The 23,656-nt window shown below is 43.1% G+C and overlaps 1 protein-coding gene across 1 annotated transcript in view; it reads left to right on the forward strand.

The window, feature by feature from the left end:
- CTNND2 (catenin delta 2) overlaps positions 1-23,656 on the forward strand; it is a 932,875-nt gene that overhangs the window by 481,141 nt on the left and 428,078 nt on the right. The window contains exons 7-8 of the mRNA XM_052659032.1: positions 5,177-5,371; positions 22,177-22,432. Coding sequence (XP_052514992.1) covers positions 5,177-5,371; positions 22,177-22,432 — 451 coding nt within the window. The remainder of the gene's footprint in view (positions 1-5,176; positions 5,372-22,176; positions 22,433-23,656) is intronic.

Here is a 23,656-nt window from a genome sequence, read left to right on the forward strand (position 1 = left end):
ATCTTTCCCGAACCTCTGTCTCTCTGAACAGGAAAGTTTTAAGCTAAAGATATATGCGTATTCATGAGCGGACTCGAGCAGAGGAAAATCAGCACAGAATTATGTCATCAGGTCAACAGAGTCCAAGCTTTAGTCGATTGAAGTGAGGAGGGTCAGCAGCACCATTCCACCCTCTCCTTGGATGGGGTCAGGTTTCTGTGAAACTAACAGGTATATTGTTGTATGTATCTCTTGAGGAGCCAGAACCCTGCCCCAAGGCTGCATGTTGCTTCTTGAATGCCCCTTCATTGTTTCTCCCTTCCCTCCCTTAAGGTCGTTAATTACTGAGACCTGTACAAAGGCAAGCATTACAGCCAGGCTTAGATCACAAAATGGCTTAGGCCAAAATGGGTTCTTTTATGTCAAGAAAGTTGTTCCTGCCTGTCTTTCTCCAGGGACCCTCTAACCTATCTGCTTACATTTCTGTGTAGGAACTGCCCATGTTAATGGTGGTGCTGAAGTGACGGTGCCTACAGAGCAGCAGGGGATAGCCTGAGTCTAGTTTCCCTCCACTCTCCGGGGTCCGTTCTGCCCATCCCTTTGAGCCCCTGGAACCCATTTTGTTGTTAAGTTGCTAAATCGAATCAGACTCTTTGCTACCCCATTGATTGCACCCTGTCCTTCCCTATCTCCTGGAGTTTGCCCAAACTCATGGCCATTGAGTCGCTGACGTCAATGAACCATCTCACCTTCTGTCACCTCCTTCTCCTACCCTCAATCTTTCCCAGTGTCAGAGTCTTTTCTAACGGGTTGGCTCTTTGGGTCAGGTAGCCAAAGTATTGGAGCTTCAGCTTCAGCATCAGTCCTTCCAGTGAATATTCCGGGTTGATTTCCTTTAGGATTGACTGGTTTCATCTCCTTATAGTCCAAGAGACTCTCAAGAGTCTTCTCCAGCACCACGATTTGAGAGCATCAATTCTTCAGCATACGTCCATCTATTACCCAACTCAAGTTCCTATGCCTGATGCACAGTAAGGCCAAGCAAACCCAAATTTGAGCATTTGGAGCAGAAAAAGGCTTATTGCAGGGCCAGCAAGAATTAGTGCCTCATATTCAAAATAACCCAAGCTCCCTGAAGGGTTTCTTGGCAAAGCATTTTTAAAACCCAGGTGAGAAAGATGGGGGTCACAGGATATGTGATCAGCTCAAGAGCAATTCTCTGATAGATAACAGTGCCCATAGGTCTGGGGGCTCATGGTCATCAAGTAGTTAATTTTCTCCACTTAGCATCTGTAAAACAACTCAGGAAGTGTGCATCCGATACTGATTTCTTGGCGTTTAAGAGAGGAACTACAGCAGAGGACATGTGGGGTGGGGCCTGTCCCAGGAAGACCCCATACGGTCCTGCTTGGTTGCATGTCTCTCCCATAGAACTAAGCCTTTCCGTTCACCTCCCATCACCAGCCCCACTGCCGGGTGGCCAGGAGTGACCTGATTTAAGCCATCTGAGCATCCTTCAAGTCAGCGCTAGCAACAGTGAGCGGATGACTGAGGTCCTAGGACAGATGGTGGCTCTTGTACAGCAACTGCCTCAAGCCTGGTCCTGCATCAGGGTGAGGTTCTTCCCAGTCTTCCAGGGCTCCTGGACCTGCAGGAGGGCCTGGCCTGCCCAGAGCTATGACAATACCCTTCAGCCCTCCTGGACCACAACCTCTGTTAGGCTGCATACGGATCACTGATGCCTCAGGTGTGAGTCTTCAAACCCACTAATTTCAGAAACATATTGTATATGAAAATTGCCAGGGCCGGGCTCTCTAGGCCCAAGCTTTGTCTTGTGAAGAGAAGTAGGGCTAGTAAAAGCCTATGACAGATGACTGACATTGGATGCCGTACTTTTTGTGGCAGAAATTAGTCATTAAGTGCCTTCTGGACACTCAGGTATTACGGTTGTATGACCTATGTCTGCAATGGCCGGGGACCAGTTGATGCAGCTGGTCTGGGCTGTGGGATCTGCTTTCTCTTTTCTCTTTGGCCCATCTGTGTTTCCACTGCCTTTTGCCACACTGCAGTTCGGAGCCCTCAGCTTGTTCAAGGCAAGGCTCTCAGACCTGTTCTCCACCACCACAATTGGCCTTGACATCTGTGACATTTTAACAAAGTCAGAGTTTCTCTAACATTTTTCTGGTGATGGCAACGTTGCTCCAGTTTCTGGCAAAGATGCAAGTGTTTACTACTAGTGTTTTGAGTCCGGTGTTGTGATGAGGACTCACTGTCAAGTAGGTCATAATGATAAAAGAAAATTACTACTAAAGAAAAGTGTGTTGTCTTTGAATCAGCAAATATATACACCATCTCATGTAATGTTGTGGGCTTCCCTGGTGGCTCAGTGGCAGATAAGCCACCTGCCAGGCCAGGAGATGCAAGAGATGTGGGTTCAATCCCTGTGTTGGGAAGATCCCCTGGAGAAGGAAATAGCAACCCACTCCAGAATTCTTGCTTGGGGAGTCCCATGGACAAAGGAGCCTGATGGGCTACAGCCGGTGCCCGGGGTCCCAAAGAACTGAACACGGCTTAGAGACTGAAACAACAACAGCGTGAGATTTTGGAGCACAGTCCCAGAACAGGCGGTGTGATAACTTTTTTTTTCTTGAAATTGCCTCCAAATAAAATAGGCTTGATTTTATTTGTTTTACTCTTTTAAAGATATTCATTTACTTATTTGGCTGCTCTGAGTCTTAGTTATAGTGTGGAAGATCATTAGTTGGGGCATGTGGAATCTGGCTCCCTGACCGGGGATCTCAGGCCTCTTGTGTTGGGAGCTCAGAGTCTTACTCTCGTGCCCGTAACTGTGCCCGCCCACCCATGAGCCACTAAAACCTGATTACAGTGGATAAAAGGAGTGTAAACAATGCTCAGTTTAAAATGCCTCATTTCAGCACTGTGCACAGTGCTTAAGTATGCAAAGGTATTTTGCACAAATGTCTCCCACAGGGAAACACCGTGAACTTTCAGTTCTATCAAGAACATGCTAATAAAAAAAGAAAGTATAGTATAGTATTCAAATATTTAATAATTTTTCTATTGCATTTTTCATTGTACCAGCACGTAGAAATTCTGATGTCCACCAAAATATCCCTTATCTTAATAAGAGAGTAAACATTTCTTAATGCCCATTTATAAGAAGAGGATTTTTGTACGTACCCTCAGCTCATGTCACAACTTAAAAGATTAGCAGGTCCTTTTACTGTTCATCATTGGATATTTTTAACTGCTTAGAATCAAGGAATGGCAATAAAGTTAAAACTCTAAATCTACTATGGATAACTTTTATTTAACTATACGACATTTGGATATAATGACTGCTTCCTAGTTTTTTTACACTTGTAAGTCCTTGGAATATTATCAAAACCTTCAGAAGCAGGAAGAACTGACAGCAGGAACTCAAGGCGTATCATACTTAAATATATTCCTGGAAAATACCAGCATGAGATAATATTCACTGTGATGTTGGCATTTGATAAATCAGATGCAATGAACCTAATTATGCAAAACAGTTATTTTGAATCTATCACTCATTGGAACGCTGTCTAAACCAGAATTTATTTAATTACTAGCAAAAGGGAAGGTAAGAACTTGCCAACTTTATTCCCTTCCCTTGCCTCAAAACATTCAGTGATCGTTATCAAGATTGAATTCATGGAAGCCCCAACCTTGCCCCAGTCCTTTGGAATCTCTCTGTTTTCTGTTGATTTAAATGTAAAGCAGCCTATGTGAAACACACCAGCGCAACATTTGTTTGTTGGCAGTTTCAAAACTTTTGAATGGCTTTATCCTTAAATAGACTAGACGAGAATATTAAAATCTTTGAGGTTAGACGATCCTGAAGCAGCAGCCAATCATTGCACGTTGAAGATGTTGGCTTTAAAGTGGCCAACAGTGAAGGCGGTGGACTGGCAGGACAGAGAGAGCGAACTGCCCACAAACACCACTAAAATCAAGGAAGTGCAACCCCCTCTTGCTTTAAGCTGAAATGGAGGGTTCCCAATTGGGACTGTTCAAAGGCAGCTGACAGTTAAATCCAAGTGTACCAGGCAGGTTATTAGCTTTGGAAATTTATCTGAAAGGTCTTGCTAAATCATCTGTAGCCTCACTTGGGTTTGTGTGGTCCTGTCCTCACCATCGCTGGGTAACCATCTCTCCTTGGTGCCCCTTCAGTGTCCCTAGATGTCCTCCACTCCATTTGTGCCCACGGAGATGATTCCCCTGGCATGTCTGCTCCTGGGATTCTGGCCATCCCTCTGATGAAATATTTGCTCTGCATCAACCTCTTGTGTGTCAGCTCGAGCTCTTGACCCTCCTAAGACTGTGCTCCTCTTGTACGGATTCCCTGGTCCACAGCACTGCTTCAAAGCCGCACCTCTTCCCACACAATGCAAAAAAACACTATACCAAAAAAAAAGAAAAATCCAAAGACACAAATAAGGATTTACAATAATGTGTAGCCTTAATTTAGAAATGAAGCCAGTTTGTGGCAACCATTTGAACCGTTTCAGAGGAAGGTACAGTAGATACCAATCTTTCCATTTGGAGGATAAGAATAAAGGAAATATCACTTTAAAACTTTTTTTTTTTTCCTTTAAAATCTGCTTCTCTCGGGGATTTAGGCTGTTGTAAGGCTGAACATCTTGGTTCACTCATTGTCCAGGGAAAAACCGCTGATGAAGATGAATTCTGGTCCACTTTTTTGGAATAGCATCAAGATGGCTTGCCTCCGTGGCTTATTTACCTGCTCATACTTTAAATAAGAACTGCCACCATAAAATTTCAGGAGCAAGAATTGTGAACTAATAAGAGCTTTTTAGGGGTGACTTCAGTCTGCCTGGCTTCTTCAGTGAGGAAACCTGCTCTGGTCGTTAGGCTGAGAGAAATGTGTTCCACTGGCCCTGTTCAGTGTGGGTTTATCTCAGCATCATTATCACCCATATTCAGAGATGAGACTCGGGAGCAAAGCGAGGCGGCTGGGTGATGCTGATAAGCTGACAAGCTTGTCGTCTTGCTACCATTGCGCGCCGTTCATTGGATTTTCTGCAGATTTCAACATTTCTGTCCCCCTCCCCAAATTCAAACATGTCTTGGATAAAACAAGTTCTGTCTGAACGTCGGGTGAGTCTGACTGTCTCCTGTTCCTTCCTTCCAGCTGGGTCCCGGGCCTCGTACAGCAGCCAGCACGGCCACCTGGGCCCCGAGCTGCGGGCCCTGCAATCTCCGGAGCACCACATCGACCCCATCTATGAAGACCGCGTCTATCAGAAGCCCCCCATGAGGAGTCTCAGCCAGAGCCAGGGGGACCCTCTGCCGCCAGCACACACGGGCACGTACCGCACGAGCACAGGTGTGTTCTCAGGACCCCTGGGGGGGCTGTCCACAAGGGGGTGGGGAGGGCGGCTGTCCAGAGGGGGTGGCCTGTCCCAACGGGGGGCTGTCCACACCAGGGGCGCCTCTCCACAGAGGGGTGGTCTGTCCACAGTAGGGTGGCCTGCCTGCAGGGGCATGGCCTGTCCCAGAGGGGGGCTGTCCACACCAGGGGGGCCTCTCCACAGAGGGGTGGTCTGTCCACAGTAGGGTGGCCTGCCTGTGCGGGAGAGGCCTGTCTCAGAGGGGGGCCTTTCCTCACCAGGGGGACCTCTCTCCACAGAAGGGTGGTCTGTCTGTAGTGGTGTGGCCTGCCTGCGGGGGCATGGCCTGTCCCAGAGGGGTCTGTCCACACCAGCGGGGCCTCTCCACAGAGGGGTGGTCTGTCCACAGTAGGGTGGCCTGCCTGCAGGGGCATGGCCTGTCCCAGAGGGGGGCTGTCCACACCAGGGGGGCCTCTCCACAGAGGGGTGGTCTGTCCACAGTAGGGTGGCCTGCCTGTGCGGGAGAGGCCTGTCTCAGAGGGGGGCCTTTCCTCACCAGGGGGACCTCTCTCCACAGAAGGGTGGTCTGTCTGTAGTGGTGTGGCCTGCCTGCGGGGGCATGGCCTGTCCCAGAGGGGTCTGTCCACACCAGCGGGGCCTCTCCACAGAGGGGTGGTCTGTCCACAGTAGGGTGGCCTGCCTGCGGGGGCATGGCCTGTCCCAGAGGGGTCTGTCCACACCAGCGGGGCCTCTCCACAGAGGGGTGGTCTGTCCACAGTAGGGTGGCCTGCCTGCAGGGGCATGGCCTGTCCCAGAGGGGGGCCTTTCCACACCAGGGGGGGTCTCTCCACAGAGGCGTGGTCGGGTCTGTAGTGGTGTGGCCCTCCCACAGAGGGGCGGGTCTGCTTGGAAGCTTAAATAACACTCCCTTGTGAAAGGGTGTGTGTGTGCGTATGATGGTGTCCTCTCTCCTCAGAAGCATTATGAAATGACCTGCTTTTCTCATTAACATTTCTGATGATGATAAAAAAACAAATATGACTCCAGTTGAGCTCCCTGAGTAGATTGTAAATGAAAGAAGTCTGGAGGTGGGGAGTGGGGGTTAGCGTATCTTGTCACACAGGCAAATCGAAAGTCGTAGTACTAATTTTTTTGTAAATTATTATTAATGTATTTAATGAATATAATTGCTTTAAGAAAGCAGAGGATGTATAAAGGCATATGTGCTTACCTAAGGCTGGTAAGTGTCTTTTTAATGGTACAATATGCCTGTTTGAGGGATTCATTCGCTGCTGGCTAAGATGGTAAAGAATCTGCCTGCCGTTCAGGAGACCTGGATTTGATCCCTGGGTTGGGAAGATCCCTTGGAGAAGGGCATGGCTACCCACTCCAGTGTTCTTGCCTGGGAAACCCATGGACAGAGGAGCCTGGAGGCTACAGTCCATGGAATTGCAGTTGGAGACCACTGAGTGACACTTTTCTACCTCTTTGGCAGCCTTGGGAGGAAAACAATATCTTTACTAAAAATGTAGCATATTTGGTAAGGCCAACTGCGAATTTACATCATGCACACTATTAGGCTGAATCATAGGAAATTATAATTTAGTGGTTGGTCACTGGCACCTGCGTATATGGTTCAACTCTCTAGTTCTCCTGGATTAAATATATATTTTGAATTGAACACAACCACAGGCCACGAGAAGAAGGACAAGTGTTTTCCAGAACATGAAGCTGTTTGCAAAATAACTAGTTAAAGATCACAATTAAATTTGTTGGAGAACACTTAGCTTAACTGTAAGATCAGTATAATTAAGATACAGAGAACTGCACTTGGTCTGAAGCCTCCCATGGCTGAGTAAACTTAGAGAATATTATGGTGCTGGTTTGCGGACCCTAGAGCTGCCTGCATTTCTAATCATACACGTTATCCCGGTCAGGGGCCAGGATATGGGGATGCTGAAGCTGTGGTCCAGGATTTGGCATCAGGCTCTGCATCTCCAGACTGTTGTAACTTCCAGTTCCCAAGAAGTAGATCATAGCAATTCTGTTAAACTGTATTATGACACTAAATTATATGTTTAGAAATACAGGCAAGCTAAGTTGCTTTTATAGCTGATTATTGATATTTGCATTTCAATATTTCACCCTATCATAGGAAGAAAGGCACAAAATACTCCTTTATTTTACTCTTGATGTTGTAAGTACCATCCAGTGTTAATAATACATATCTTGGTTTAGATAGAAAGAATACCCATTTATTCTTCTGTCAGAGTTTCTCTTACCTTCAGCCTGCTTAATTTGCTTCAGGCTGGGGCTGAACTATTTTTGCATTTAGTTGTTGCATATTATTAGCTAAGGTAATTTTATTTCCACACAATCCCTTATAAAAGACGAAGATAACCATCTCGGTGACATTCAATATCTAATTTGAAGAAACACTGACAACAAAAGGGATTATGTTGGTTCCCTGTTCAATATTCATATGCTCTTAGAATTAGCTCTTGTTGATAAACTTCTGGGGGCTTAATGAAAAATCAACTGCAAGAGGAAAAAAGTATTTTATTCATCAATGCCAAGTTAGAGGCAAGGGAAAGATGTTCACACTTTTAAAGAAACAATGATAACAACAAAACTAGTGTTTTCTCTAAGCCAGGGGTTGGCAAACTGTGGCTTATGGTCTAAATCCATCTGGTCACCTGTCTTAGCAGTGCTTGTGGGTTAAAAGTGATCATTGCCTTACGAAATGATTTGCAACCGAAAGATGGATACTATTTCGTGATATGTAAGAATCACATGAAGTCCAAGTTTCTGAGCCCGTACGTGGCCACCCCCATTTGCTTTCAGATTGTCTGTAGTTGCCGTCACTCTGCCGTGGCCCAGGGCAATAGTTGTGACAGAGACCATATGGTCAGTCAAGCTGCGGATACTCACTTTGCGGCCCTTTACAGGAAGAGTTTGCTGCCTCCTGGCCTCAGTCGTCAAAGGAGAACCAGGCTGAATGAGTGAACGAGTGCTTTTTCTCCTGTCTCTCCCCTGAAAGAACGCAGAAGTGTTCTGAGTGCTTCAGAGGGAACAGTCTGTTTGCCCGGCCTTTCCCCTGTAACAGTAATCTCTTGCCCCGGCCAAGATCTGCTGAGGTGTGACATCCACAGGCCCAAGACGCCATTCGTGCCCACATCTTTGAAACTGAGGCACTTTTGAGGGACTGTGCTCTTTCCACAAGGCTACAGAAATTGCCAGAAGTGCCGGGGTGGTCTCTTGAGGATAGGTGGGGGGAACGTCACTGCTCCAGCTCCTGGGCATAAAGCCACAAGCCCTCTCTCCTTCCCACCAGCTCAGGTTACTCCTTCTTCCTACACTGAATTCATCACAAGCCCTTCCCCTTCCCTGACTTACTGTGCAACTCCAGGGACTGTCTCTATCAGAACCTGCATGGTTGAGAAAATGCTTTTAGCCCAGGTATATGTCTCTCCCTTGGCTTCCCAGGCGGCCGTAGTAGTAAAGAATCTGCCTCCCAGTGCAGGAGATGCAAGAGACATGGGTTCCATCCCTGTGTTGGGCCAATCCCCGTGTTGGGACAATCCCCTGGAGAAGGGCGTGGCTACCCACTCCAGTATTCTTGCCTAGAGAATTCCATGGACAGAGGAGCCTAGTGGGTTACAGACCATGGGGTCCCAAAGAGTCAGACACGACTAAAGCACGCAACATGCACAAATCCCTCGCTTATAAATTACCTATGTATTATACAATATTATTAAATTCTGGCTAGTAAATTCAGGATTAAACTTTAATAAAGAGATACTTTAAGATTGCTTTCCCATATCCAGAGGGTCATTTTTCACATCCTTCATGTTATATGCACCCCACTGTTAATGCCGCTACTGATGCAGACCTTTAGGAAGCTTCCAGAGCCAGAGCAAATACCTTAATTCCTTATGAGACAAGGACATGTTCTTAGGAGGCCTGTTAGACGTGAAGTGTTCAGGGGCTGCAGACTTTAGGCTCAGGTCGGTCGCCAAGGTGCCTCTCCCGTCTTACCTCTCTGCCATTAAGTAAGGCCACTGGCCGGGGGTCCTTCAGTTCCATCTGTGGATCATTTCCAGAGATACATTGAGGAGAGTGGGCCAGGGGAATTGAAGGCCAGTTGCCCGTCTTCAAGGAGGCACCACTCATGAATGAAGTCAAGGGTACTGTCCTAAACAACTCTATAATTACAAGCTGGTGCCGTAGCATCAAGCAGCTGAGACAGGATAACAAAAGCACAGAGCCTATTGCTGCACTCAGGGATGTTTCCAAGTGCTTGAAGTATGTTTACTAATCTTTAGATCCGCCCTGTGGAGGAGGTGGTATTATGATGATCACTTTGTAGATCAGAATACTGAAACATAAAGACACTGAGTGATCTCCCCGAGGTCACACAGGTTGTATAGAGCCAGTCTTTAGACCTTCTCACCCAGGCAGTCTTGCCCTGGAACCTGGACTCTGAACAGTCATTTTGGTTGACCTTGTATTTATAAAGGTCTTCGTTCAAAAACTAAATAAGTATATACCCACTTTCATCTAGAGTGCCTCATGGTCTCCTATAGTCTATCAGGCAGTATCCATTGAAGAGAAACCAGGTGCTTGATGGGCTGCAGACCCAAAGAAGCTTAAACTGATTCCTAGTCCTTACACGTGTTCAGTTTAGTTTCAGTAAAGGGCATACAATATGAAAAAATGAGGTAACAGGAGGTAATATGTTAAAGGCTAAATGAATATTCCAGACAAAACTGAAGACAAAGTATTCAGTTCAGTTCAGTCGCTCAGTCATGTCTGACTCTTTGCGACCCCATGAATTGCAGCACGCCAGGCCTCCCTGTCCATCCCCAACTCCCGGAGTTCACTCAGACTCACGTCCATCGAGTCAGTGATGCCATCCACCATCTCATTCTCTGTTGTCCCCTTCTCCTCCTGCCCTCTATCCCTTCTGGCATCAGGGTCTTTTCCAATGAGTCAACTCTTTGCATGAGGTGGGCAAAGTATTGGAGTTTCAGCTTCAGCATCATTCCCTCCAGTGAGCACCCAGGACTGATCTCCTTTAGGATGGACTGGTTGGATCTCCTTGCAGTCCAAGGGACTCTCAAGAGTCTTCTCCAACAGCACAGCTCAAAAGCATCAATTCTTCGGCACTCAGCCTTCTTCACAGTCCAACTCTCATATCCATACATGACCACTGGGAAAACCATAGCCTTGACTAGACGGACCTTTGTTGGCAAAGTAATGTCTCTGCTTTTGAATATGCTATCTAGGTATTAATAGCAGCACAAAACAACACATGCTCTCGTTTTTTGCCTGGATAACCTATAGCTCAGGATGGTACTATGACTCCTGACCCCTCCCAGGATATCTTCCCGCTGGTTTCTGGGCAGGGAGTGGGGCTGGGGGACGGTGTCCCCCCTTGGTCCTCCAGCACTACAGCCCTGCATCTGTCTGGCATTATCTTCTGTGGCTTCTCCTCTTGCCCTGTCCTGCTCACCCCTGTCCTGACTGAACCTGGGCCTCCCTCACTCCAGACACCACTAGGACCGTCCTGAGTTATAGATTGTGCTAGAACTGAGATACCCTGAGATGACTATACAGAGAAGAGCAGGAAACAGCTGTAGTCCTTGAAGATGAGACAGGTTAAAGCTTCCTAACTCTCCCCACTAAAGGTGATTTCTCACTTAGCTTTTTCTTCTATGCCCAACCTACAGCGTCTTTTTCCATCTCTGCTTCTTGGCTTCCATAGTTAGCCTCTCACCCTTGTTACTTTATTACAAAGACTAATTTCAATCCCAGAAACCAACTCAGACAAGGAGCGCCGTCTACCTTTGGATGGTCAGAAAGGTCCACAAAGCTTTCCTTAACCAAAGAATTGTTGTGGTTCAGCCAGCTCGGTGGTGTTTGACTCTTTGTGACCCCATGGACTGCAGCATGCCGGGCTTCCCTGTCCTTCACTGTCTCCTGGAACTTGTTAAAACTCATGTCCATTGAGTTGGTGATGCTATCCAACCGTCTTGTTCTCTGTTGTCCCCTTCTCCTGCCTTCACATTTTCTCAGTATTAGGTCTTTTTCCAATAGTTGGCTCTTTGCATCAGGTGGCCAAAGTATTGGAGCTTCAGCTTCAGCATCAGTCCTTCTAATGGATATTCAGGGTTGATTTCCTTTATCATTGACAGTTTGATCTCCTTGCAGCCCAAGGGACTCTCAAGAGTCTTATCCAGCATAATTGTTTGAAAGAAACAGCTCTTTGGCTTTTAGCCTTTTCTTTGTCCAGCTCTCATAGTCATATGTGACTGCTGGAAAAACCATAGTTTTGACTATATGGACCTTTGTAGGCAAAATAATGGCTCTACTTTTTAATACACTGTCTAGGTTTGTCATTGCTTTTTCTCCCAAGGAACAAGGGTCTTTTAATTTCATGGCTGCAGTCACCATCCACAGTGATTTTGGAGCCCCCCAAAATAAAGTCTGTCACTGTTTCCATTGTTTCCCCATCTATTTGCCATGAAGTGATGGGACCGGATGCCATGATCTTTGTTTTTTGAATGTTGAGTTTTAAGCCAGCTTTTTCACTGTCCTCTTTCACTTCCATCAAGGGGCTCTTTAATTCCTCTTCTCTTTCTATGTAAGGGTGGTGTCATCTTCATGTCTGAGGTTATTGACATTTCTCCTGGCAATCTTGATTCAAGCTTGTGCTTCATCCAGCCTGGCATTTCTCATGATGTACTCTGCATATAAGTTAAATAAGCAAGGTGACAATATACAGCCTTGACGTACTCCTTTCCCAATTTGGAACCAGTCTGTTGTTCCATGTCTGGTTCTAACTGTTGCTTCTTGACCTGCATACAGGTTTCTCAGGAGGCAGAGAAAAATGGTCTGGTATTCCCATCTCTTTAAGAATTTTTCATAGTTTATTGTGATCTACACAGTCAAAGGCTTTAGCATAGCCAGTGAAACAGAAGCAGATGTTTTTCTGAAATTCTCTTGCTTTTTCTATGATCCAGTGGATGTTGGCAATTTTATCTCCAAAAAGTTACCTAACCTTGATGTTAGAGACTTATGTACATGCATCTGTATACATTTGTGTACATTTTGGAGGATCAGGATTGGCACATCTCACTTCTTGCCTGTTTTCTGCTGCAGGCTGCTGGATGGTGATGTATACAGTAGGGTTCACAACTTACAAAGTCAACTGGATTTTATTCAGCCAAGCTGGCACTCTGTGGGCCATGCCTAGGCCAGGGAGTAGCGCCTGAAGAGTAACTCCTGCCCCTATCCCAGACCTCACTCTGACCCTTTGTGCTCAGGCACCCCAGCCAGTGCGGGACAATGTCAGCAACAGCAACAAAAAGCACAACATGAGAGTTGTGAGCTAAGTTTTCTTTGGGGCAAAATGAGGACTATAACCTGGGAGACAGCATCTCAGAGAGCTCTGAGAAACTTCTCCAAAGAGGTATGGGGGAAAGTCAGGATATGTGTGATTTTAGTGAAAGGGGAATACATGCAATCAAGCACACATTTTGTAGAAGGTTGCTGCTTTTGTGAAGAACAGATGTCAGCATTTATGATTTTAGTGCTTTTCTCAATGTGAAGAGATTGGGCTCATAAAACCATTTCCTGAAAATAACTAGCTGAAGATTTGTTCTGCCAGTTTTGCCCCAAGCAGAGTGCCTCATTCCAGATCTCCACCCTGAACTCCTTTCAGGGGTGTTGAAGGTCAGCAGTCACAGCATCTTGTGATTTAATCCTTGTAGAGACAGATGGCAAATGCCAATTTTTAGTGGGCAACAAGACCTGCAGACCTTTCCACACTACCCAGTCCCAGCAGAAGGGAGCAGGCTCTGTGATGACCTGCCAGCCTCCCTGGGCTCGGATGTGGCCTTTGTCGTGAGGCAGAGAGAGTAGAGCAGTGGTCCACATGCATCAGGATGGGGTTGGGACAGAAAGCAGCATGGTGGCCCCACAGCAGCACAGTGACCCAAAAAAGGGTCAGTTCCTAAATCAGCAGTGGTCCCCACTCATCTCCCCAGATGCATCCCTCCTCTCTCCCTGCACAGGGAGGCCGGATCATGTGCCTGCAGCAGAGAGACCAGGCCAGTGAGTGAAGAGTGGGATGGTGGAGCAAATACCCCCAGCTGCTCTCCTGGGACCATCCACCCAGTGTCTGAGGCCTCACTTCTTGCACAGTGAGAATTTGAAGAGGCCCTCTTTTAACTAGGGTGTCTGTTTAAATAAAACATACCTTTTGTCTGGGATAAGGGCTTGTCCAAATCAGAGCTTATATAATAAGGAGCACAGCCAGACAAAGACTGTGTGATACTCAAGGATTTGTGTGTGGTGAAGTCTGTTAAACTGAAACTAAATAACACAGATTTTTATTTCAAACTCAAGCATTTCAGTGACTGTCTACTTAGGAGTCATTTGATTAACACAAATACTTGACTCTGACAACCCCCCATGACATCTTTCTAAACTAGCAAAAGTGGCCAACATCTGCTGAGATGCTAGTCCTGTGAATTTCCTTTCAGATAAATGTGATCCTGAGTGGAGGAAACGAGCTTTCTATGGTGAATGTGTCAGCTTGTAATAAAGAATGAATTATCATAGGTACATAGCAAGGGGAAAATCTGCTAAATATCCTGATGAGATTGACAAGTATTACAGTATAAAAAGGAAGAAGAATGTGATGAAAATATTTGCCTGGATGGCAAAAGCATTATTTTAAAATTTTAATTTTCTGCAATAATAGCTATTACTTCATAAAGTTAAAGAGCGATTACATATCTACTTTACTTTTCTAAAATTTTACTACTATTCTTCAATAAAATATAAATAACATTTTCAATTAAAATCATCATTTGAGTCCACAAAAGGTAGAATATTAACAGTTTATTACCTATTAAATGCTGTTACTTCAAATTATAAAAATGACTACTTCCCATTAGAACAAGTCAGATTTGATCCTCTATAACCTCTTAGTTTAAAATTTTACCTCTTTTAAGTCTGAAAAGTCAGGGGTACATTATTACCCAGTTGGAAATTTTTAATGAGTCTAATGATAAATATCATCTTAAAATCAAGGCGAGCTTCCAGATTCTTAGCTATATCAATTCACCAAAATGGTAGAAATACAAAGTCTAATTACAGCTGAAGGAGAACAAGAGTGTTTGCTGGTAGATCAGTTGATAAAATTTAAAAACAGCAGCAAGCCTGGTGGACTGCAGTCCATGGGGTCACAAAAAGTCAGATACAACTGAGCGACTGAACAACAGCAACGAGCAACCACATCAATAATCAACATCAACACTAGTAACGAGCCCATTACTACTGAAAATCCTGCATTAAATGCCTCTCCTCCACAAACGTAATGACATATGAAGTTAAAAAGAATTGTGTTAAATTTAGCCTTGGATATTTTTTCGTTGACCCTGATGCTGGGAAAGATTCAAAGCAAAAGGAGAAGGGGGTGACAGAGGATGAGATGGTTAGATAGCATCACTGACTCGGTGGACGTGAGTTTGAGCAAACTCTGGGAGATAGTGAAGGACAGGGGAGCCTGGCGTGCTGCAATGCATGGGGTCACAAAGGGTCGGACATGATTGAGTGACTGAGCACATCTTTCCATTGAACTTACTTTGGATCAACCTGCGCAGACTGCAGAAAATTGGAAAGATATTTATCGTTCAGTTCTAGATGATAATACTATTGGGAATATAGTAGATTAGGTAAAGTTTCCTCATTTCTGAAATGATAAAGTCATTATTATTTAAGTAATAACTTTACAAGTATATAGGCTGGCACTTCCCTGGCGGTCAGTGGTTAAGACTGCACCTTCCAATGCAGGAGGTGTGGGTTCAATCCCTGGTCAGGAAGCTAAGATCACACATGCCTCATGGCCAAAGAACCAGAACATAAAACAGAAGCAATATGGTAAAAATTCAATAAAGACTTTAGAAACATATCTCATAAAAAAAAATCTAAAAGGAAAAAATTATAGGCCGTGTTCTTGGACCCATTGTCACCTCAGCCATCTTTATTTTCTAAACTTGCCGAAGGAATATTATTTAATTATAATATTATAATTAATATATAATTAATATATTATATAAGCTTGTTGTTTGCTTCCTTTATATTTTATAGCATGTGTAAAAGTATTTTATGTTTTCATATTTCTATCTATATAAATATACATAAAAGCAAAGATAAATAATACAAAACCATAAATAAATGTTTTTCTTTCTTCTGTTGAACCCTACTTTATATTCCATCCCGCAAGTTTCTTCAAGTGCCAGAGTCTTGTATTTTACTCTGTTCTTTTTTTTTCCTCTTTCAGTAAATAATGCATGTAACCATCTCCTCATCAAAATAGCATGTTTGATTTTTATTGAGAAGGATCTCTCTTCCCTTCTTTCAAACAAACACAACACATCTGGTTTTGTTTTTTTTTTCTTTTCTCTCTACACACTAAACCTTTATTTGTGTAGCCCTACAGAAAACAGATAATGTCATGAACAGCATGAAAAGGTGAAGTATCAAGTCAACTGCTGAAGAAGCTACTTTAAAAATCTCCCCAAAGAGACCAGCAGTGTGGTTCATTGAGTTGTAAGCGCTTATTGAGGGGAGAAGGGGCTGTTTGCAGAGCAGGTGAGAAGAGAGAGGAGTGTTTACCGAGCTGACAAAGCACCCTTTACGTCAAATGTTTGCCATAAGAAGGTTCAATTGAGTAGAGTAATCCTCTAAGGTGGGTGATTTGGCCAACGGAGCTCTAACTCAAATGAGAAAAAACATATACCAGGACAGAAATTAAGCGAAATTTTGCATTAAAGAAAAAAGTCTGTTAATGGTGTGATCAGTATCAGCTTATCTGTATTAACAGAGAGTCACAGTCTTCATCAGCCACACCACAGTCTCAACAGGCATGGCACAAAGGGAGAATTCAGTCCTTCTCTGTTGAAATCATTCCTTTACATCATGCTTAAAAAAAAAAAATAAGGCATTACATCTTTTGAGATCTGTTAGTTTCTCATGCATTTTCCTCTATATATGATCATATACGCTCAGTCGTTCAGTTGTGTCTGACCCTTTGAAACCCCATGGACTGTAGCTCACCCACCAGGCTCCTCTGTCCATGGGATTCTCCAGACAAGAATACTGGAGTAGGTTGCCAGTTCCTTTTCCAGGGCATCTTCCCAACCCAGGGAACAAACCAGCATCTCCTGCATCTCCTGCATTGATTGACAGATGGATTTGTTACCCCTGAACCACCTGGGAAGACCCATGTGATCATATAATCTATCCTTTAAAACAGCTTGTTTTTCTCCCCATTTGTATTGCTATTTTGCATTATTTTTCCTTGCATTGATCAGTCTCTAATTTATTTGAACTGTGCAATATCCATTTGAATTTATATTTTGAAATTCTCATCGGGTACCCTATGTTTTATGACCTAAGAGAAGTCGAAACTATGGCTTCAGGAATGATACTTCTGAAAGGCCATTTGTTAAATGATACAAATGTGACTGTCATTTTTAAATAAGATCTTTCTGAAAATCGTTTAACTGCCTTAGATTTCATAGTCTACCCACTTTTTTTTAATATAATAATATCACTGATTAAGACTCAAAACACTTTAAAATTAAAATTAAGATAAGTATATGTATCCTATTCTTGATTTTCCCAGAAATAAAGATATTTCTGAATATCAATAAATTCAATTAAATAAGAAATGGTATAAATTTGCACACCAAGGTGTAATAATTTTTTCCTATATTATTCAAGTTGTTGTTCCTTATTATAGACCCATCTCTTCTCTGTACTTCTGGGAGATGTTTCCCTTAATTTTAGGCCTCTCATGAATTTTTCTAAGTTTTCTCACTATGTTAGGTACTTCAGTAATATACATATTTGAGATTATAAACCTGGTCCAGCTTATAAAGCTGGTAGTTGTGATTATAAACTCTGGAAGTGGGGTTCGAGGGTTTGAATTCCTTCTCTTCTAAATATAAGGCAAACTTGGGCAAGTTATAGCATCTCTCTGTGCCTGTTTCCCACTTGTAAAGTGACAGCATGTTTATTATAGTATTGGGTTGTTGGAGGAAATAAGAGTCAGACAGTTCAGTCGCTCAGTCGTGTCCAACTCTTTGTGACCTCATGGACTGCAGCTTGCTAGGCCCCTCTGTCCATCGCCAACTCCCAGAGTTTACTTAAACTCATGTCCATTGAGTCAGTGATGCCATCCACCCATCTCCTCTGTCATCCCCTTCAATCTTTCCCAGCATCAGGGTCTTTTCTAATGAGTCAGTTCTTCATATCAGGTGGCCAAAGTATTGGCGTTTCAGCTTCAGCATCACTCCTTCCTATGAATATTCAGGACTGATTTCCTTTAAGATGGACTGGTTGGATCTCCTTCCAGTCCAAGGAACTCTCAAGAGTCTTCTCTAACACCGCAGTTCAAAAGCATCAATTCTTCAGTGCTCAGCTTTCTTTATAGTCCAACTTTCACATCCATACGTGGCTACTGGAAAAGCCATAGCCTTGACTAGATGGACCTTTGTTGGCAAAGTAACATCTCTGCTTTTGAATATGCTATCTAGGTTGGTCATAACTTTTCTTCCAAGGAGCAAGCATCTTTTAATTTCATGGCTGCAGTCACCATCTGCAGTGATTTTGGAGCCCCCCCAAAATAAAGTCTCTCACTGTTTCCACTGTTTCCCCATCTATTTGCCATGAAGTGATGGGACTGGATGCCATGATCTTAGTTTTCTGAATGTTGAGCTTTAAGCCAACTTTTTCACTCTCACTTTCATCAAGAGGCTCTTTAGTTCTTCACTTTCTGCCATAATGGTGGTGTCATCTTCATGTCTGAGGTTATTTCTCCCAGAAATCTTGATTCAAGCTTGTGCTTCATCCAGCCTGGCATTTCTCATGATGTACTCTACATATAAGTTAAATAAGCAGGGTGACAATATACAGCCTTGTATTTCCGTTCCCTATTTGGAACCAGTCTGTTGTTCCCATGACCTGCATGGAATTGTTCTAACTGTTGCTTCCTGACCTGCATGCAGATTTCTCAAGAGGCAGATCAGGTGGTCTGGTATTCCCATCTCTTTCAGAATTTCCCAGAGTTTGTTGTGGTCCACACAGTCAAAGGTTTTATCATAGTCAATAAAGAAGATGTTTTTCTGGAACTCTCTTGCTTTTTCGATGATCCAATGGATGTTGGCAATTTATTCTAGTATTGGGTTGTTGGAGGAAATAAGAGTACACACTAGTTAAACACTTCCAGTAGTTAGAAAGTCTGATACCCACACTTTATATCAGGCAAGGACTTGTTACTCCATGTGTTATATCCAATCTCTTTCCTAACGTGAACTGATTTCAACATTGTTGAGTGAAGTCTGAGTGAGTGAAGTCGCTGTCATGTCTGACTCTTTGCGACCCCGTGGACTGTAGCCCACCAGGCTCCTGCATCCATGGGATTTTCTAGGCAAGAATACTGGAGTGGGTTGCCATTTCCTTCTCCAGGGGATCTTCCTGACCTGGGGATCAAACCCGGGTCTTCTGCATTGCGGGCAGACGCTTTACCATCTGAGCCACCAGGGAGTCCCTTTCAACATTATTAAGTAGTAGTAATAATAGTTGTTGTTCAATCCCTCAATCTTGTCTGACTCTTTGCCACCCTATAGACTGTAGCATACTAGACTCCCCTGTCCTTCACTGTCCCCCCTGGAGCTTGCTCAAATTCATGTCCGCCACATTGGTGATGCCATCCAACCATCTCATTCTCTGCCATCCCCTTCTCCTTCCGCTCTCAATCTTTCCCAGCATCGGGGTCTTTTGCAATGAGCCAGCTCTTCGCATCAGGTTGTTTTGCACTTACTAGGCATTAATAGCTTTTCTTGCCTTTAAAACAAACAGGCATCCCATTGGGCCCTTGTCTTCTTTTCACTTTACAGTCAGGAAACTGGAGCTTTGAGAACTCAGTTACTTGCCAGATACAAATGATTGACTGGAAAGCCCAGATGTGGCCCTGATTGTTAGCTGCAGAAGCCAAGCTCTGAATGTGGCGTTCCCTGACATTTCATCAAAAGGCCAGTGCCAGTGTGGAATATATATCTGAGCCTAACAACATTCATGAACTGCCCTTCACCTTTTCTTCTCTTACTGGGAGACGTTGTCTTCTTGTTCCTGCTTTGTTAATTGCATCTCACACTCTACTTTCACCTTGTGGTCCAGTCTCCCTTACAGCTTACGTGATCTTAGGTCCCCAACCAGGGACTGAACTGTTCCCCCTGAATTGAGAATGTGGAGTCTTAACCACGGGCTCGCTAGAGAACTCCCTATTCCCTTAAAATTCATTCATTCCTCTGATATTTTTTAAACTTATATTATCATTTTTTAACAATAGTATTTTGTCGTGTTTCAGCCTCCTTTTTTTTTTTTAACATTTTATGTTTCAGCATTAAATCATCATTCTTGCCATTTTGCCTTCACTTCCTATTAACCGCTGTATTCTAAAGTATTAGTAACAAATAATTTTGTATAGAAAATGATTTTTCTAATATTAGTAACCCTTTTTAGGAAGCTTTAATGTAGATATTTAGTTCCTGAATGAAAAAATTGTATTTATCTGAAAAAAATGTCAGGTTATCGTTCGTTTTCCCTTTTGCCTTCAATTTGCTGACTGGCTTTTCACAACTCATCTAGAAAATGAAACTCTGTTTACCTCTGGGCATTTGTTCTTCCAAGAGCGTGGTTAGGCCTGGCCTGCATTTTAAATCCCTGTTCCCATGCCATATAGCACATTGTTCATAAATATTAAAATGTGAATTTTAATTAGACACGCTTGCAAAATTTTGGAGAAAATATGAATGTTCCAGAAACTGCCTAAAGACATAAGACAGATTTTCTGGTTGTGAACTTAATTTTTTATTAGTCTAATCTAATGACTTTGAAACTTAATCCATCAGGGCAACCCTTGTCATTTCAAAACCTGAGTCTTTTGGGAGTATACACACTTTTTGTTTAGAAAGTTTTCTTAAATATTTTTCTTGTCTTCACCATGTCATGGTGCCTGGTCTCCTGACTTTGGTTATTATAAGATTAAGTTTTAAAAGGTCATTGGAAATGAGAAACCCTGACCTCTTAATTAAAATCAGTTCTCATATTAGAATATATTGCTCCAGTTCACTTTGCACCTTTTTTTTTTTTTATCATTTTGACATGAAATTCTTAACTTCCTTTAATGTTAGACTAGTATTGTTTTCTTTCTTTTGTATTTGATTTTGAATATGTCATCTGTTGTGAGAGAGAATAAGTTTTATCACCATTTACTGGGTAGTGCTCAAAAAATCTGAGTTGTAGGATATGATTGATAATTGGAATCTAATTCTGTGTGGAGCTTGCATGTTATAAATGGTCATATCTAGACACAGGATATATTTTTTATGAAGTTTAACTAATTTACAATGTTGTGTTAGCTTCAGGCGTACACCAAAGCGGTTCAGTCTCATATATATATATGTGAATATATATATTTGTCTTTTTCCAGTTTCTTTTCCCATATAGTTTGTTGCAAAATATTGAGTAGAGTTTCCTGTCCTGTAGGGTAGGTCCTTTTTGGTTATCTATTTTACATATAGTAGTGTGTATATGTTCGTTCTGAGCTAGAAAGTAAAGGTGCCAACTAATATTAATCATGGATAATGATCAAACAGTTATTAACAAATCACATTCTATTAATATAGAAGATGCTATTTTCATTGTATAGGTCACCTAAATCTTAGATGTCAAGTATTTTTGAGAACCAGATAAAAATAATGATAGGAAACGGACTCCAGAAAACCCAGAAAGGAAACAAAAAGCTGAAATTCAGCTTGGAAATAGTCAAACCGATTTTAGTAACTGGCGTCAGATCTTCTTCCGACAATTTAGGCGTTATTGAAAAGATGCAAATACTTCTGGAAAAGCCAAGTCAGCACCTTATTTTGTCTGCGTGGCAGTCGGGTGGGTCTTCATCGCCTCTGGCATGCCTAACCTTCACCAAGTGTATTTGTTAGTATGACAGCTCAAGTTGAAAAACAGACATATAAAAATCTTGTGGGTGTTGAACTTTACAAGAACTGTCCTGTCCTGCATTTAATGCCCTAGCACTAATTACAGACCCATGTCCGCCTCCACCCCCACGGATACACGCCCCCTCACTTTTCCTTGTTTTCTTTTATTTGGGAAAAATTAACCACATTACTAAATACGTTTCACACCCTTCATAAAACTAATCCATCATCCCCTGAACGAACACTGCCTGAATTTTCTCAGCTGAAACAATGAAGAACTCACTGCCCATGAGTCCTTGGAAAATATCCCTTCCATTTCTTCTGGATTTTAGCTCCATGCAGAGTTTACTTGTCAGATGAGCAGACCTCTTCCTGGAAGTCAGTAAACAGGAAACACATCACAGAGGCATTTTCATCCTAGAGATGAAAGGGTTGTTCCTGAAATATTGGGTTGGCCTGAAAGTTCGTTCAGGTTCTTCCCTAAGATGGAATGGAAAAACCCCAACGAAGTTTTGGGCCAACGGAATAGCATACTAATTGTCGTTGTAGTGGATAACATTGGATGCGTTAGTTCAAATGTAACAATTTTGTTAATTCTTTCAAACCCTTGTGTGTGTGTGTTTTTTTTTTTTAATGTGTGTAATTTTCCCCCTGCCTAGACCTGGTGAACCGTTTCTGTGAGCAGGTCCTCAATTTTTTACTCTGTCCCTACTTTCCTGCCCTAGCCCCGTCCTCCCCCGGTGTCGACTCCGTCCCCTTGCAGCGCGCAGGCAGCCAGCACGGCCCGCAGAGCGCCGCCGCAGCCACCTTCCAGAGGGCCAGCTATGCCGCCGGGCCCGCCTCCAGCTACGCGGACCCCTACCGACAGCTGCAGTACTGCCCTTCCGTCGAGTCTCCGTACAGCAAATCCGGCCCTGCCCTGCCCCCCGAAGGCACCTTGGCCAGGTCCCCATCCATCGACAGCATTCAGAAAGATCCCAGGTGGGTACCAACCTTTTCGTCTCCCCCCACCGCTGCTAAAGAGGTATTCCAACCAGACCTGTGACTGCATGATCGTTTTTTGTTTTTTGGGTTTTTTTGCATCACTTGATTGCATCCATGCCTCTGGCTGAGGATGAAAGGGTTGACTTTGGTTGACACTCATCATCTTCTGTTTGATTTGGAATATGGATGTTGGTCATGGATCTCTAGTACCTTCTGCAGTTCAGTAGCAAAGACTATCTTTTGATCGGAACATTTGTAGGTGCTTGAGGGTTTCAGCTAGTTGTGAGATCTGGAACAGCTTTCTGTGATGCAGTAGAAACAGGATGGGAGGTTGTATCGTTTGACTTCAGACAGGGTGGTCTAGGTATTTTCTTGTCTCAGGAGAAGCATGCTTTGTCACCTTGTATGTTTCCATTCATGACTGAAAAGTGGTATACAGGTTATACTAAAAATTGAAAATTTTTACCAGGTTACACTAAAAATTGGAAATTTAGAAAACCTTTGTTACCTTCATTTTTGTGTCTGAAAATAAACATTGGCTGAAGTTGTTTTCGACATTGATTAAAAATTTGAATATAATGTATTAAAGAAGTTGTTATTATTGATAATATTTTTTTTTTTTTGCTTTCTTGTTTCAACAGTGGCCAAGGCTTTAGTGATGCTCTATTTCTGAAATTGGAATTGAATTCCTGTAGAGTTAAATGATGTTTGATTCATAGGCATTTGATTTATGCAGGGTCCCATAAATATATATCTGCATCTGTGAATACTATAGATATGTCAGGTTCCTGGTATGTCTTTATAGCAGGCATCTGACTTGATTCTGGTGGTATACTTAAAATTCATCTCAAGGAATTTTCAGGTATTTTCTACAGCACACAATATGAGTGTACTGTATTGAGGGGTTTGCATAGATTCTTTTGTAAAAAGAAATCACCTCTACATACTTAAAAGGCAGAATGGGACTGGTTTATGGTATTCTTTAAGATAGCTTCTTTAGCACAATTCAAGCCTACTTGGAGGGCTTATGTTAAATATAGTATGAGGTAAAACCTCCATTGTAAAGGAGAATTATAGTAAGTGTTCACTGTTAATTACTAGAAATAAGAAAAATTCTTATATTTGCATTATTCAGCATCCTGCTCCTCTAGGCTTTCAGTCGAAACAAGGATCTCTATCGTTTTTGTCCAGAAACTTGCCCTAAATCCTTTGGTATTCTTG

The sequence above is a fragment of the Budorcas taxicolor genome, chromosome 20 (assembly GCF_023091745.1).
Source record: "Budorcas taxicolor isolate Tak-1 chromosome 20, Takin1.1, whole genome shotgun sequence".
In the NCBI taxonomy this organism is placed as follows: Eukaryota; Metazoa; Chordata; class Mammalia; order Artiodactyla; family Bovidae; genus Budorcas; species Budorcas taxicolor.